The sequence below is a fragment of the Fukomys damarensis genome, unplaced genomic scaffold, assembly GCF_012274545.1.
Source record: "Fukomys damarensis isolate Sample0158 unplaced genomic scaffold, DMR_v1.0_HiC HiC_scaffold_37, whole genome shotgun sequence".
Taxonomy (NCBI): Eukaryota; Metazoa; Chordata; class Mammalia; order Rodentia; family Bathyergidae; genus Fukomys; species Fukomys damarensis.
The window spans coordinates 25515623-25533129 of NW_022900949.1; the positions used below are offsets into that span (position 1 = coordinate 25515623).

At 36.4% G+C, this 17507-nt stretch overlaps 1 protein-coding gene across 1 annotated transcript in view; it reads left to right on the forward strand.

The window, feature by feature from the left end:
• Cubn (cubilin) overlaps window positions 1-17507 on the forward strand; it is a 263953-nt gene that overhangs the window by 13862 nt on the left and 232584 nt on the right. The window contains exons 9-15 of the mRNA XM_010607108.3: window positions 1243-1374; window positions 2220-2315; window positions 5248-5366; window positions 5740-5926; window positions 7015-7127; window positions 9570-9804; window positions 16805-16986. Of these exons, the coding sequence (XP_010605410.1) occupies window positions 1243-1374; window positions 2220-2315; window positions 5248-5366; window positions 5740-5926; window positions 7015-7127; window positions 9570-9804; window positions 16805-16986 (1064 nt within the window). The remainder of the gene's footprint in view (window positions 1-1242; window positions 1375-2219; window positions 2316-5247; window positions 5367-5739; window positions 5927-7014; window positions 7128-9569; window positions 9805-16804; window positions 16987-17507) is intronic.

Here is a 17507-nt window from a genome sequence, read left to right on the forward strand (position 1 = left end):
TTTTTTTTTTTTTTTTTTTTTTTTGGTACTGGGGATCGAACTCAGATCCTTGTGCTTGCAAGGCAGACGGCAGAACCACTGAGCTAAATCCCCAGCCCTTGGGCAATGTATTTTTGTGTTCTTTGTATTATTGGAGATAAATAAGAGAAGCAAAATCCCTGTTTTCCTGTTAATCATTATTTTTTCCTGAACGTTAATTAGGCAGCTATTCAAGTATAAATACAATGCAAAAATAAGAAAAATAGGCCAAAAAGTACCCATAATTTGATCACTCTGAAAACGACCATTAATTAGTAGTTGGCTATATTTCCTTTTAGTTTTAGCCTCTGCAATGAATCATGCACAAATATGACAATTGTCTTTAGTAGATTTTTAGAAGGGGATTCTACTTAGACCAAGAATATAAATATTATATAGGCTTCAAAGTTTTTAAACATTATTATAATTTTAATAACTTTAATTATAAGAATAACACAAACTTATCAGTCTGACATTCAAACTTGTTATCAAATAAAGCTGAAAAGAATAAAGTAAAATGATATCCTCTCTACCTCGGACTTCATCTCTTTAGTGAGATTACTGTTACATTTTCCTTTGCTCATACAAACACACAGAAACACATGCAGGTTATAAAACAGTTCTTTCCTCACCTTGGGAGTGTGATCCCAGCTCTGCATTTTTATTCTAAAATTTGTTACTTTCAATGAAAGAAGTATGTATGGGAAGATTCTCTCAGTGTGTGTTTGTGTTTAGGGATGACATGCAGGTGTATGCAATATTAAAATTGTCTAGTATTTTGCAGTATAGATGAATACAAGGCTTTAAACTATGTCTCTGTTGACCATTGATTGTTTTTTCCTATTAAACAATACTATAATAGACATCTTATCTACATTTTTATATGTTTGTAGTCTTATCACCGTAGAATGTTTCAAATATGAAACTGATAGTCAATATGTATATATTTTTAAAATATCAATGACTACTGCCTGATCTCTTTCCAAATTGGTTATATTAATACATCCAACTAACTAGATTAAAGTACCACCTTTGCCTATTACTTCACCAGAAGTTGTTTCTAAGAATTTAAAGCAATTTTTTGCCAGTGTGTCAGTATATCTCATTTTAATCTATAGTTTTTTAATATAGCAGGTGTTGTACATGTTTCAACTATTTGTATTTGTTGTTGTTGTTGTTGTTGATTGGTTTGTAGAGCTAACCTTTCAAATCTTCTTTTTCTAGGTTGGCAAGGAAATGGGTATATTTGTGAAGATATAAATGAATGTGAGATAAATAATGGTGGCTGTTCTATGACTCCCCTTGTTAGGTGTGTGAACACACCTGGGTCTTTTCTCTGTGAGGATTGTCCACCAGGTATTGTACCAGGTTTCCTGAAGCCATTACTGGCAAAAACATACATTTGAAAACAATCTTGTGTTCCATTATAAAACTGATTTCTATCTAAGGAAAGAAACTGACTAGTACAGAATATTTCAGTTAACTTGGGCATTCAGGATATATTAGTGCAACTATACTATAAGAAAGACATTAAGATTATTTTTAGTATCAGTAGAAAACAAGCCATTACAAACTGTGAAGCTGCCACTGAGATGGAATAGGATCAAATACGTTTTCGAGGTTAATTTCAGGTCTGCTGTGCCATTGTTCACACATAGAATCTATTAATATGGTATACTCATGGGATATTTAACATATAAGTTTTACTAAAAACAGGTATATGATGCATGCTAGTTTCCTTTTTCGGAAAGAAGTCACGACTGTTATTATAAATCAAATTGATGAATAAGAAATTCAGCAAGTTCTAAGAGATAAACAGAAACCTTGTAAGTTTCAGTGACACAAAGTAACAGTACTTTGGACTTCTACAATGATTTACCCATAAGAATATTAGAATCACAGAAATTAAGAGATGTCAACTTCGTTAGTGTCCACCCTTTCTAAGCCTACGAGTACTGCCACATACATTTTCTTATTAGGAGCAAAGCAGAAGGTTATGTGTGAAGTCAGGTTGCTAACTCCTGTGGCTCCTCTTTTCAACTACAGATGGTATTTGTTTATGACACGACATTTTCCTGAATCTTTTGTTTTGAATATAGAGCGTCTGGTTGGTCTACTCATGATATCTGATTATCAGATTGGCATTACCTTTCTCCCATATCCTTGACTTTGTTTCTCACTCCCCTGCTTCCTCTGACCAGGGTACCAGGGTGACGGAAAAGTGTGCACTGCCATAGACATCTGCTTGGTCAACAATGGAGGCTGCCACCCACACGCACAGTGTTCGTCTTCTCACGGTAACGCCGCACCTCTCTCTTTGGCCTTAGGTATTTTATTAAAATGCTTTAAAGCAAGTCAGGAGTTTAGAAATGAAATCTTCTCTCCTCAGAATTCTTACTTCAAGCCAAAAACAATTCGTGTTATGGAACTATACACTTGGCTTTTAAAAAGTGCAACGAGCTGTGCTCTTCAGCAATCTGCTCTGACGTGGTGACTATTTTCCAAAGTAACTATGCAGGCCGATTAATTCAGGCCTCTGTTCCAAGCAGGAAGGAGAGAAGAAGGAAGAAAGGAATGCCACCCTCCTTTAAGAACGAGTGCATTTCTGTGCCACTGGCCAGAGTGGAGCCACATGGCCAAGTCAACTGGAAAGGGAGCTCGCAAGTAGTCTGTGTGTCAGGCATCACAAATGTGCCGAAATATATTTACTACAGAACAAGGAGAGAACGGATCTAGAACAATCCAGGGTCTACAGTATTGCTTAAAAGGGGTCACCTCCCATAATTTAGCTAAATGTTTCTCTGAGAAATGTTGACTCACTGTGTGCACCCACCAACAGTTTATGAAAATACATATTTACCCTTGGATAATAATGGAAACAATTATTTTTTTTAAATCCGGTTCAATTTCATAGACAAAAATTCATTCCCCATTATTTTCATCTATCCTTTTGGATGACTCATCATTTTCGTGCTTTTACTAGCTAGCTATTTTTCTATTTCTTTATACCCTTTGCTCGTTCACTTTCTTACTGATGTATAAAATTTCATTTTGTCTGAAGACATCACATTGTCTGTTTTATGTTTTACATACACTTTTTTTCAGGGCAATTCACCGTTCTCTTAATTTCATAGTGCTATTTTCTGTTTAAAAGTTTAAAATTACTCCCCTTAGAATCATACTTAGAGGCACCTTTCCTGCTGAGTTCCTTAAACATAGCCAGGTGTATATTCTTTCATATTTTTATTTTCTTATTACACATGAATCTTCCAAGAATTTATTATTGTTTATTTTAGACATCAAATAGAAAACCAGCTTGATAATTTTGTCCAGATGGATAGACCTTACTCCATTTACTTAGTCACTTATCATATTTCTTGCTTTTTCAAAATAGTACTTTTATTTTATCCTAACTTGTCATATAAATGCATGTATAGCCAAGAGTATAAATGCATATGTGGAGATATACCTGTATGTGCACAGTACATAATATACTTGTGACTAAATACTTACTGAATAATTAATAGTATACCAAAGTGGTGAGGAACATGATTTCTTGGGACAAAACCTGTCCTCCTCCCTTGGTTCCACCACCTTCTGATTTGCTGTCCTTGGTCAAGACACCTAACCTCTCTGTGCTTTAGTCCTTTGTCTGTGAAATGAGTAATAGCAGCTATCTCATGGGGTTCTTGACAGGATTAAGTGAGCTCATGTATGGAAAGTGCAATTTTACATACACTTTAAGATATCAAAGTAACTTCTTTTTCATTTAGAAGATATGTAAATGACATGAAGTAGCACTTTCTGTATTTTCAAGTTGACCTTTTCTGTAAACCGCAAGCTTACTCCAGGAACCTCAAAGATGCCCAGGAAATACTTTAGCAGCATTGGAGGTTTCCTAGTCTATTTCCCCTGTAAACATTAATTTAAAAGAGGAGATTAACTGTAAAGAGCATACCTCTAGGGAATTATTCATTTTTTGTGTTTTGTTATTAAAACCACATCTTGCAAATAATATAAAGTGAGGATGTGAAAAATGCTTACATCATCAGGTGACTCTGTGGTGTGTATTGCACAATTTATTTTCTTTGTTCCTTTAATTTTCAGCAAGTCTTTGTATCTATCTTCAGTAGTATTTGCTGATGGGGGAGAGATTCTGGATATATTACTTGTTGTACTGATTTCCACGTACTATTTGAACTATTTTACAGCAATAGAAAGGACATGAACATTTTCAATGAAATGCAGTCTTTGTTGTTAAATCTGATAGTGTCCGGTCACTAATTTAATGAAATATTCTAAAAACAATGTAATGACATTTTTAAGTGCAGAAGAAAACAATGACAATCCTAGTTGCTCTTATGCTATACATATCTAGCTACTATCTCAGTGGCCATTACCTCAGGTATAGGATAGATTCAATAACTTCACATTATTTTCTCCCAGCCTGGTTAGCCTGTCATTGCTTTACCTTTTAACATGGTGAGAAAGAGCCCCCCAAAAAGTTTGGGGGCTATTTTGGTGCTGGCGTTTTGCTGATGTCCCCATTTGTTTATGTTCCTGTGTTATCTTTAATCTGCAGTACCGTTACAGGAATCTTTTAAAGCCTCAAATTCATTTTGTATTAGCTACCTTGACTGAAACGGGCAACATCCAAACTGTGCGTCCTCAGAACTGAGAGGGTAACTCCTACTTCCATGTGGTGGCAGTGGGGAAACCCACAGACTCTCTTGGTGCCTCCACGTTCCAGCTGACTTTGGTCAGGATGATGTGTCTGTGCTCTGCCTTCATCTGTGAAGGTGTCAGCAGGTGTAATAGTGCCTGTTTCAGAGAGGACTGAATCAGTCACAGTATACCCAGGGCTTGAAACAGATCCCGTTGTCCACACGGGTCTCTGCTGACAACCCCTCCATGGGGAGGGAGCCTCACCTTCCTTGCCTTGGTGTCTTTCACTTGTACACAGCTCAAGACCCCCGGACATATGAGATGACAGCACTAGTGTCAATCTATATGCAAAGTACTGGAAATATTGAATGGCCTCCTTACTTTAAAATATGAAAAAATAAAGATTTTAATATTTTTTCCTCATACCCTTTCCTGTCTGCCTGTAGAAATAAACAGACTTGAAAATTGGTGAATTCTTATCAAGAGACCAGAGCCTGAGTGCAGTTATTCTGTCCGAAGTTAGGAGGGTACCTATAGTTACACTTCCATTTTCTTTCTGAACAGGTTTGTTACCCCTCTGCACCTGTGCACCAGGATACACCGGAAATGGTTATGGACCAAATGGATGTGTGCAGCTTGGAAATATTTGTTTAAGTCACCCCTGTTTAAATGGACAGTGCACAGTGAGTCCTTTGCTCTCTCTAGGGAGACTGAATATTGAGAATAACTTTTAGTTTCACTTTTTTATGAAATGCATATTATATGACTCATGAGTTTTCAGAGAATGAATCAAGCTTAAGATAAGACACTGTGCATAACTCTTAAGATAAAATGTAGTTGACAGCTTTAGTTCCCAGGAAAAATCAATAAGTTAATATTCTATCTTCAAATAAGTAGGGTGATTTATAGTGAACAGTTATCATTTAAAAATTATAAGTTGGACTACTGGAGAGTAATTAGTATGATTCACTTCTTCAATATCACTTTACCTCTTGGGTTGACTCTATCTATTGTCTATCCATTTGTTTCATGGCGTTATACATTTTTTCTCCTTAGGACACAGTCTCTGGCTATTTTTGTAAGTGTGATTCAGGCTGGGCTGGTGTCAACTGTACAGAAAACATCAACGAGTGTTTGAGCAGTCCCTGTCTGAATGGGGGGACTTGTGTCGATGGCGTGAACGCTTTCAGTTGTGAATGCACGAGTTCCTGGACTGGACCTCACTGTCAGATTCCCCAGCAAGGTACAGTCAGCATTTCTTACAACACAGATACAGCTTAGAAATATCATCCTTCACTGAAGCCTTCTGCAGCTTGCCCTACGGAACCTACTTTCTTTTATAGTTGCTCACTGTGAAAATCAATGGTACAGAATGTGTTAAGTAGATATTTATTTACAAATCTCACCTTAAGCCAGAAGAATTTTTCTTCGAAAGTTAAATCAGTATGCGCTATTTTCATTATATCCTTTCTGAATCTAAAATACGCTAAGGTATTGCTCTTTGTGATTTCCTCAGAGGACATTTCCTGTATAGCAGCCAGTTTCCCTGGAATACCACATGTAATCATGTCACTCTTGCCCTCCAGTGTGTGCTTGTTCTTTATTGCCTGTTACTTACAGATTGGAAGTGATTTTCAATTACTTTCATACCCAGCAACCACTCTATCCATCTAACCTGAATTTTCACGAGCTCTCTAGAAATACTTACTCAAGCGAGACATTTTTCTTTGCCACCTTTTCTTTTGTCTCTATGTACCATAACGAGTATTTCCACTCTCTTTCTTATTTGAGATGTTTCTCCCCACAGTCCTCCCCGAATTCCTTCCTAATCTTCCATCCAGATGTGTCTGCTCCTCAGAAGTACTTCACCTTAAACCCCCTCCATAAAGTCTTTCACGACCACCCCTCACTTATTACTCCTGATTCCGAATCCACACGTTTCTCGAAATGTTACTGTGCGTTAAAGATAAACCTCTGATTCAACTACTTGGACAGTATAGAAGAGTGCATCCTGGTTTCCACTTATTATCTGTTTACCCCCCGGGTGAAGAAGAGACGAAACTAATGCACTGTGGCAAGTGGGATGCAAAAGCTAAAGCTAAGCACTACATCGTGTGAGTAAAGTCTCACGGAGTTGTAGAGAACGGAAGCCGAAGAAAATAGGAGTGAAGGGAAGTTGGGGAAACGGATGAGATGTTAAGTACGCTTTGAGGTGGGCTCCGTGTCACTAGGAAAGCGGACAGCAAAGAGGGAATGGTGGGCTAGAGTTTGCCCCGCCTCTTCTATTTCTGGGTCTCCGAAGAGCACGGTTCACCATCCTTTCCCTTGCAGTGTGTGGAGGGTCCGTGTCGGGGATGAACGGAAGCATCAGCTATACGCCCTCCGAGGTTGATTATCATCATGATGTGAACTGCTTCTGGGTTATCCGAACCGAGGAGGGAAAGGTAAATGAAGTGACTCCTGCCCAGGCACACATTTTATTTGTATGCTTGAGTATGCGTTATGCGTACATACGCATAAGTACGTTAAGTGATCAATCAGCTCTCCTGGTTAAGTACTTGCTAAGTGCCAGGCTCCAGGCTAGACATTTGGTTACCTTTCTTTAACCTCATACTAACTCTTTTACAGAAGTAATAATACCTTCATGCTGTAAATAAAGTAATGGAAAGTGAGAGGAGCTATGTAAAGCTGTTTTTGTTTTTTGTTTGTTTGTTTTAAAAACCACTACTTAGCTTGTAATCGGAATAGTTAAATTTCAAGGAAAAGTTTGGTTCTAAAGGCCATGCTTGATCAGGAAATGAATAATTCCCTACAAATTGGTCGGGCAGCTAGAATCCTGTGGTTTATTTGTAAGGCTACCGAGATAGTATTGCTTGCTTAAAGATGATCTTCATATTATGTCAGTTATCACCCCAAATGGTAACTACTACGAGGCCCACCCTCTTATTCTCACTTGTCCTGTCTGTGCCAGGCACTGTGTTCGTGCTTCACGGACACCATTGCCTTTTTAACCTTCATAGCTGCAAAGACAGGAATTGTTATTCTCTCTGCATCTGTGGAAGCTGAGCCTTGGGCAGCTGGGAAGCTTGTCCAGGGGCCTGGGGCAGGCAGTGTCTCAGCGCCAGGCCATTTGACTCCAGAGCCTGTAACTCTAAACACTTACATACCCTTAAAATTTAATCCGAGCCCAAGGACATTAGTTACTTGGATTTTCTAAGTATTTGTTTTTCAACCAAATTTTTGAACCTTTTCACATGTAGTGGTCTGTCTGAATCGATAAGACTTTCCCTTGAAAACCTATTAACTTTTCCCAGCAAACTAGTGTTACAGAGGACAATGTACAAGGGTCAGAAACATTATTTTTCCCTTGAGGAGGGAGGGCTTTTTAGGGCCTGCTAACCCACAATAGAGTAAATTCCAAAAGAATTTCCCAGTGAGTATATTAGGTGTATTTCCTTCCTTCCATTTAGTTTTCATGAATTCTATTTCCTGACATTGAAAACACTTTTTTTTAAGAAAAAAATTCTTATGTGAAAAACTCTAAAAATGTTTATTATCAATTTTTAAGAAAATTCATTCCATTTTTCTTGATTGTATCTTTTCCCCTACTATAACATATATAGTGGGAAATATATACAAATGAGGATAGTTCAATTAATTAATGTTATTTGATTTTTATTTAAATTGCTTCAAGTGAGGGTCGGGGATTTAGCTCCGTGGTGCCACTGCCTGCTTCACAAGCGCAAGGTCTCAAGTTTGATCCCCAGTAAAATAAAAAATCGCTTCAAGAGAGAAATAGTGTAATGATGGATAACAGATCTTAATAAACACTATAACATGGAATTTCAATAATGTTCCTTAATTCTTTTTCATTAGCCAAATACCGTTGTGATTTAAGTTTCTAATAAAAAATAAATTGAACAATTTTGTTTTGGTTGTTTGTTTAAAATGAAGCTGTTGTTACAAAATCTTTTAAATTGTATTATTTCTATTACTGTATTTAAAGGTTGCACATCCTGACAGTTTGTCTGATATGCATTTTCATGTTTATTCCCTTATACTTGGGTTCTCAGCACTTTTCATACTGCTGCGACCTCGTTCCCATTCTTTTGGTATTGGTCACACATAATATGCAGCCCACAAAGACTTGCAGGCTGTGCAATGCCTTCTCTGCCTATCGTCAAGGGTGCCAGCCTGGATTAAGCATCTGAGCACTTCCTGAGATTGGTATCCCTGAGGGGTGGTGGTGAATGTAGTTGCGTGTGATACTCACTTGTGGATAGCAATATTAGCTGGTTACACTTAATTCAAAGTAGATTTGTGATCATTTCATATTAGTGACTAAAAACACTGTCAGTTATAATGTAATAGTTTAATGAATCTAGGTAAATCTCCCTGAATGTTTTGATGTACAATGTTTATACGTATGTATGGTACAGTATATTTGATACATGTGTACAGTGTATAATGCTCAAATCAAGGTAATTAGCAGTTCTAGCTCATCAAATACTTTTAAATATATTTTGATATTAGTTGAAATTTGGTCTTAACAATTTTTAAATTATGCTGGGGATCACACCCAGGGATGCTCTATAATTTGAGACAAGTTATAAGTCTTGGATAAGTTGCCCAACTCCAACTTTTGATTTGCCTGCTTCAGCCTCCCAGAGTGCTGGGATTACAGACATGCACCACCATGCTGGTGGGTCTCCACAATTGTAAATACATGTCTTTTACCATGGAAAATTGCTGTTTTTGTTGGTGGATGATTACGATATATAGCAGATATGTCTCTCTATGCAAGTGCTTTCTAGTTAGTAGGAGTAATACTTTACAGTTAACCTGGATGTGAAAAATAATACATTGTGGCTTTTTTATATTTTTAGGTCTTGCGTGTCACATTCACTTTCTTCCAATTAGAATTGGAGAGCAATTGCCCACATGAGTTTCTTCAGATTCATGATGGAGATTCCTCCGCGGAATTTCCACTGGGAAGATTCTGTGGCTCCACGGCCCCTCAGGATCTTCACAGTAGTGATAATGCGCTCTATTTTCATCTCTATTCCGACCATCTGAGAAGAGGGAGAGGCTTTGCAGTACGATGGGAGACACAGCAACCAGGTGTGAGATGATTGTATGATTTTTATCCTTCTAGTTATATGATATATTACATTTATTGATATAGGTATATAGTATCATCCTTGCATCCCTGAAATGAAGCCAATTTGGTCATGATAGGTGATCTTTTTAATGATTTGTTGCATTCTATTTGAAAGTATCTTTTTGAGAATTATAGCATCTCTGCTGTAGTTTTCTTTTTATGTTGAGCCTTGTCTGGTTTTGATGACACCATAGTGCTGACTTCAAGGAATGAGTTTGGAAGCATTCCTTCCCTTTCAACTTCAACTTCAGAGTTTGAGAAGTTAATTCTCCTTTGAAGTTCTGATAAAATTCATCCAGGGAGTCAGTTAGGCCCTGGTCTATGTTAGTCAAAAGCTTTTATTACTGCCTCAATTTTATTGCTGGTATTGGTCTATTCAGGGTTTTTATATCTACTTGGTTCAATTTTAGTAATTCGTATGTGACCAGGAATTTATCTATTTCTTTTAGATTCCCCAATTTATCGGAATGTAATGTTTTGTACCTATTTCTTATAATCCTCTGGATTTCAGTGGGGTCCATTGTGATTTTGCCTTTTTCACTTCTAGTTACATGGATTTGGGTCTTTTCTTTCCTTCTATTGGTAAGTTTAGCTAAGGATTCATTGATCTTATTTATCCTTTCAAAGAACCAATCCTTTGATTCATTGCTTGTATTACTTCTTAGTACACCTTCATTGATTTCTGCTCTGATCTTCATAGTTTCTCTCCTTCTACAAGTTTTGGATTTCTATTGCTCTTGTTTTTCTATGACTTTGAGATGCATCATTAGGTTATTTATTTGGGATTGCTTTGTTCTTCCAATATAGGCATTCAAAGCTATAAACTTCCTACTGGCACCCACTTTGTGAGTGTTCTACAGGTTTTGATATGGTGCACTGCTATTGTCCTTTGATTCCAAAAACTTAAAGTTTTCCCTGATATCTTCTGCGATCCATTGATTATTCAAGATTGTATTGTGTAACGTACATGGCTTTGTGTAGTTTCTGTGGTTTCTTCTGCAGTAGGTTTCTAGTGATTTGGTAGGAGGCAAGAGGTTGTTTTAATTCTTTTGAATTTACTTAACATGCTTTCTTACTTAAGATATGGTCTATTTTGAAGAAAGTTCCATGAGTTGTTGAGAAGAGTATATACTCCCCCGCCCTTTTTTTTTTTTGACGAAACAATCTGTGAAGTGTTAAGTTCACTTGTTCAGTGGTGTCGTTTGACTGATCTTTCTTTGTTGAGTTTTCATTTGGCTGACCTGTGAGAGTGGGTTATTAAAGTCCCCCACCACGATGTATTGGTGTCTGTCTTTTCATATCAAGTAGTGTTTGTTTTATGAAATTTGGTGTGCTGATGTGTTGCATCTATATTTACAACTGCTAGCGCTTTCTGTTGAATTGTTCCCTTTACCATTATGTATATGAGTGACCTTTGTCTCTTTAGATAAGCTTTAGCTTGAAGTGCACTTCATCTGAAAATTTGGGTACTACTCTTCCAGTGGTACTTGGAGGACAGTAAGAGAGAGCCCTCTCTGCTGCTCCAGGGTCTTTTCTCTACCCCCACATCCCACTGCTCACAGCCACTGCAAACCCTCGTGATCCCTCAGTACCTGTTTCTGGGTCCCTAACCAGGACTATGCCCTTTGATCCTCTCTGTTCCCAGGGCTGGTCTCAGTGCCAGTTGTCAGCCTGCCAGCCACTGCACTGGGTTTGAATTTTTCCCAAGACAGAATTTGAACTTTTCCAAAGAGGGTGTATCTGGGATATAAGCACTACTGGAACCAAGAAGCAGCCCATTTTCTTGCTCTAAACGCCTCTGCTACTGGATCTCCTCTTATGGGCTTCTTCTTTAAGTTCCTTTTCCTTGCTTGAGTTTTTGTTTGCCCTCTGCATCTGAATACCTTGGCAAGTGTCTTCCAAGGGTCTTGTGAGCACAGATGCCTTCAGCCTACCAACTTTTCATCTGTCAAATATTTTCCACTTGCTCTTGACAAGTTATTCATTTCATTAATTTGACTTGCTATTTTTTTTCAAATTTTTGAATCTATATTTGGGAAATATTAGCCAAGTAGTTACTTTGTAATTTCTTTGTCAAATTGCAATGTTGATACCTTCAAATTAACTGAAGTGCATTCCTTCTTTTTATATTCTCTGAAAACATTTGTATAGATTGACAAGACTTCTTCCTTAAATATTTCAAAGAATTCCCCTGAAGTTAGTTGAGCCTTAAGTTTTCTTTGTTAGAAAATGTCAACTTATTAATTCAATGTATTTAGCAGATACAGATTTATTCAGATTTAAAATTTTTCACAGTTTAGGTAATATTTTTCTCAAGAAACTCTTTTATCTACTCTTTTATAATATTTTCTTGCTACCCATCAGTGTTTTTAGAATCTTTAGTGATGTCTATTTTTATTCTTGATATAAAAAAATTTGTGTTTTTTCCCTGATCAGTCTTACTGGGGGCATATTAATTTTACTAATGTTCTTGAAATACAAACTGTTAGGCTTCTTTATATTTTGTTGACTTTTATTTCATTAACTTTTGCTCTTGGCTTTATTCTTTTGCTTTGGGGGGGCATAATTTACTATTTTAAAATTTTCTCAGATTCTTGATTTCCAAAGCATTTATAAGTGATATCAATATTTTATCTTTTTAATGTGTGCACTAAAGATTCTGGTTCCTTTGTTTTTTGTTGTTTTTTTGTTTTGTTTTTTTTGTACCGGGAATTGAACTATTCTGGTTCCTTTGTGACCATGAGTTTTATTTAAAGGGTATTGCTTTGAAAGAGTATATGGTTTAACTACCAATGTAGTCATTAGGCACATAATGAGTTATTTCAGTCTTTTGAAATTTGTTGAGATTTGCTTCATGGAATGATATATTTTCTACTTTTGTATATTTTCTATATGGACAGGGAAGAACATATAGTCTGCAGTGGTTAGATAGATAGAATCATATATATAAATATACCAACTTAGTTTTTAGTTGGCCCATAGTTTTATTCACACATTATTTTTTAGTGATGTAAAAATTTTTTTTAATTAGTGGAAAGAGTGTATTAAAATTTCCAAGTAAAATTATGCATGAGATCTCCAAAATTTAAAGGTAATACTTTTGACCTACATTTTCTGGTGTCCTCTGCATCTTAGCCCCTGGGAACCACCCTTCTATCCTCTGCTTCTATGAGCTTGATCTTTTTAAATTTGACATGTAAGTGAGATCATGTACTATAGGTCTTTCTGTGACTCGTTTATTTCACTTACTATGGTATCACTCAGGGTCATCCGGGTGCGGTAACAGAGGCCTGTAATCCCAGATACTCAGGCAGCAGAGGCAGGAGGATTGCAAGTTTGAGACCAGCCTTGTCAATTTAGGAAGACGTTGTCTCAAAGTGGAAAATAAGGAGTGTTGGGGATGTAGTCTATAGCTCAGTGCAAATGCTCTGGGTTCAATCCCCAATACTGAAGGAAGAAATCCTCCAGATTCATTCATGTTGTCAAAAAGCACAGGATTTCCCTCTTTTTTCTAAAGAACAAATCTTATTCTGTTGTGTGTGGAATACATTTTCTTCTTTTCAATTCAGCAGTGATGAAACGTAGATTGATTCTCCATATCTTGACTATTGTAGATAATGCTAATAGATAATTATTGTAGATAATGCTGCAATGAGCACACAAATGTAGGTATTTCTTCCAGGTGGTAATTTCACTTTCTATGGCCATTGCCCCAAACTGGAGTAGCCTTCTAGTTTGAGATGATGTCCTAGGCCCTTCCTATAGTTACCATCTCAGGAATTGAACCAGCTGTTTCTCTAAACAGCTCTTACTCTTTCCAGGGGAAATGACATTCAGATCCCACAGTTTGGATGCTAGGGATGGCTGTTGTCACTAGGTCTGCCAATGTCTAGACCTTTCATTGATCAGAAGTAGAAAATATTTGTATGATTTTTTAAGGGAAGAAATCTCATGTATTCACAGTGATTTAACATATATTATAATACTGAGTTTATAGAGGTTGTTTTTACTTTGTATTTGGATCACTCTTGTCATACAGTGAAAGTCCTGGTTCCCATTGACATTAATATATCACCTATATATTTAATCCTACAAATGTGCACAAGAATACCAATAGTGTTACTAATACTAGGCTAATTGGAAACTAGTATTTCATTGCTGTTCTTTTATGCTTAGCATATATTTTGCTTAGTCATATAGTAAAATTACAGTGCTTTAAAGTCTCATGTTCCTATTCTTTTTTTTTTCTCACTTACCTTATTGGTACTTTTTAAATATACAGTACAGTTACATTTATCATTTGGATCTTATACCTTTACATGACAGATCTTGGTTCTCAATTTTTCACCATACCCCTGTCCTCCCTTCACCCCCTCCACCATTCCCTATTTACAAAGACTTTGTTTCCATTTTTCCCTTTCTCATATTTTTTCTTTTCCCTTATTTCCTTTCCCCTACTCTTCCTACTTCCCCTACACCTTTAGCCCCTTTCTTCCTATTTTACATTGTCAATTATACAATTTGGATTTTATTTACACTTTTAGTTTTTCACACCAGAGAAACTATACAGTATTTACACATGTGTGTCTTATTTATTTCACTTAAGAGTATGGCCTCAATATGCATCCGTTTTCCTATGAATGACTCTAGTTTCTCATTCTTTATGGCTGAGTAGTACTCCATTTTATGGAAAAACCACATCTTCTTTATCCAGTCTCCAACTGATGGGCAGTTGGGTTGTTTCCAAGTTTTACGTATTACAAACTGTGCCGCTATAAACATGGGTGCACATATATCACTGTGGTATGATTCTCTTAATTCTTTTGGGAAGATAACCAGCAGAGGGATGGCTGGGTCAAATGGAACCTCTAATCCTAGTTCTTTGAGGTATCTCCATATTGATTTTCATAGTGGTTGCACCAGTCTGCACTCCCACCAACAATGGAGAAGGGTTCCTTTCTCCCCACAACCCCGCCAGCATTTGCTATTGGTTGATTTCTTGATAGCAGCCATTCTTTGTGGGGCGAGGTGGAATCTCAGTGTTGCTTTCATCTGCATCTCTCAAATGACCAGTGATGTGGAGCATTTTTTCATATGTTTATTTGCTGCTTTTCCTTCTCTGTCTGTTCATTTCAGATGCCCATTCATGTTCCTGTTCTTCATGGTTGTCAGTTCAATGAAGTCACTTCATTGGTTGTGTTTTGCTTATCATTTTAGAGATTTCTTTTCTTCACTTTTCTTAAATTTTGATTTATGACTTTGTAAATTATATTCATAATGCCAAGGTCAAATCAATATGCTTGGTAACTTTTGAGAAGTGTAGTTCAGTTTTGGGTTTATCTCTTTATTTAAAAATTTAAGCAAATAATTGCACACAATCATATTTTCCTTCCATAGATGAGAGGTAGCATACCAAATACATTGGTGTACAGTTTGCATTTTTAATTGATATATCCTGGATCTTCTACCATAACTAGAATATAACAACACATTATGTAGATATCTCGTTGCATATTCAACAGTCCTCAGTTGGTGGGCATTTGACTTATTTCCTATCTTTTGGAATTCTGAATTTTACTGCAATGAAGTATCTTGTGCATTTGTTTTATTGTATTTTTGCCAATGTGCCTTTGAGATATATTTCTAAAGGAGGAATTGGTCAAGAAATTCAAAAGGGTTTGCTGGATATTACCATATTCTCTCCTTTAGTGATTATTATTGCATTTTCATTAGCAGGGCAAAAGGGTGTTGATTTCATCAATAATTTATTTTTAGAAATCCAATTTTTATCATTCTCTGAGGTAAGAAATGGTGTCTTAGTGAAGTTTTTTTTATTTTTTCAGATACATCTTTTCATATTTACAAGGGACATCTGAATTATTTTCAGTGCATATGTTTCTATTCTTTTCAGAAACTCTATTTATTAAGCTTTTTTGTTATAGGTTGCATTTTTCAATTACATAATCAATATTTTACTTATACTATTTTATACGTCTAAAAATTTTACCCACATGATAATTTTTTAACTATTAACTTTTGAGAAATATATGTTTCTCTGATGAACTGAGATTTTCCTTATTAAGAATAATGAGAACAATGTAATGAATTTGTTTCATTTTCTGCATTGGTAGCAAAATTTTTATATGAATAATCTGTATAGTTATGGAAATCTCACAACATGTCACCTTATTTTATTATTGCTAATATTTATTTATTATAGTCAGGATTATTTTGTATTTCTATGTTTTTAAGTTGTGCAGTAGCATTTCTTAGAGTCCACCATAGATTCTTTGTCAGATAAATATAGGTATTAATGAAAATGGGAGTCTTCCTGGCATGGACCAGCCTGTGAAGGACTAGTGTGGTGTAACAGATTGGTGATAGGGTCAGGGCCAGAAAGCCTAGCACTGTCCCTATGTGTTCTGTTCCTGGGTCAGTGGCTTAATTACCACTAACATTTCAATGCCTTCTTTTAAAAACTGAGTAGTTTAACTAAAGATACTGCTACAGAACCTTCTCATATGAAGATATGTGCTGCTTAACTATTTTAAAATATAAAATGGTATGGTTTGTTGAATGACATAGGGACTGACCAGAGTTCTAAAACTTTGAGTTGATATATACAGAAATTAATTTCCTCAGGGTGAAAAATTGATCTATGTTCCCTCACATGGCTCAGCACTGCATTTTAAATTGTATCTCTTTGGGTGATGGCCTGCAAGCACAGAGCTCACACGTGGGTGACTATCAGTTGATACATCTAGATGTATAACTTTATAAAACTGGAAAGCTGAAAGTCCTGCTTAATTTATGAGGATATCTAAAACAATTCACAGTTATTTGAACAAGTTTCAAATAAATGGTAATTTATATAAATTTATTTATATATATTTAAATGGTAATTTCATATAAATGATCTTTTGGTTACCAACATAGTTGTTTTTTTCCATGTTACTTTAGAGTGTGGAGGTACGCTGACTGCTACTTATGGCTCTATCCAATCCCCGGGGTACCCTGGAAACTACCCCCCAGGAAGAGATTGTGTCTGGCGCATTACTACCAGCTCTGAACTTCTGATAACATTTACTTTTGGGACTTTGAGCCTGGAGAGCCATGAAGATTGTAGCAAAGATTATCTAGAGGTAAATAATTTTATTGAGATAGAAGCTATCCTGATATGATTATGAATCATGGCACTATAGTTTGGTGATGCCCGTGGATAACTCCAGTTTACTAGCAACAGTTAGATATGTTTCTCAATAGACATCAAACATTAAGTCTTGCTAAGCCTCTATACACACTTATCCCAGCTTGTTGCTGCTGCTTTTGCATTCCACTTGAATCTGGGAAACAGACTGCCTTCCCTTCCCTTGTCTTTCCCAGAAGTCCAGACCCCTGAGAGGGAATAGCAGAATTCATGATAAACACCAAGTGATTGATGGTCTTTCCTCCAATGGAGAGCAATCTTTAGTTGTTTGTTGTAAACCAGCAGGGTGTCTCACTACTTGATTGTTTGTAGTGTTCCATGGAGAAAAATAAGCTAAGAGTGACTGGGTTGAAATGAATCGATAAGTGACAAATCCATGGAAAGTATTGAAAATTATCATTGGGAGGAGAGGAGTAAATCTGAACTACTCTTCCACTTATTGATTAAAATACAGGA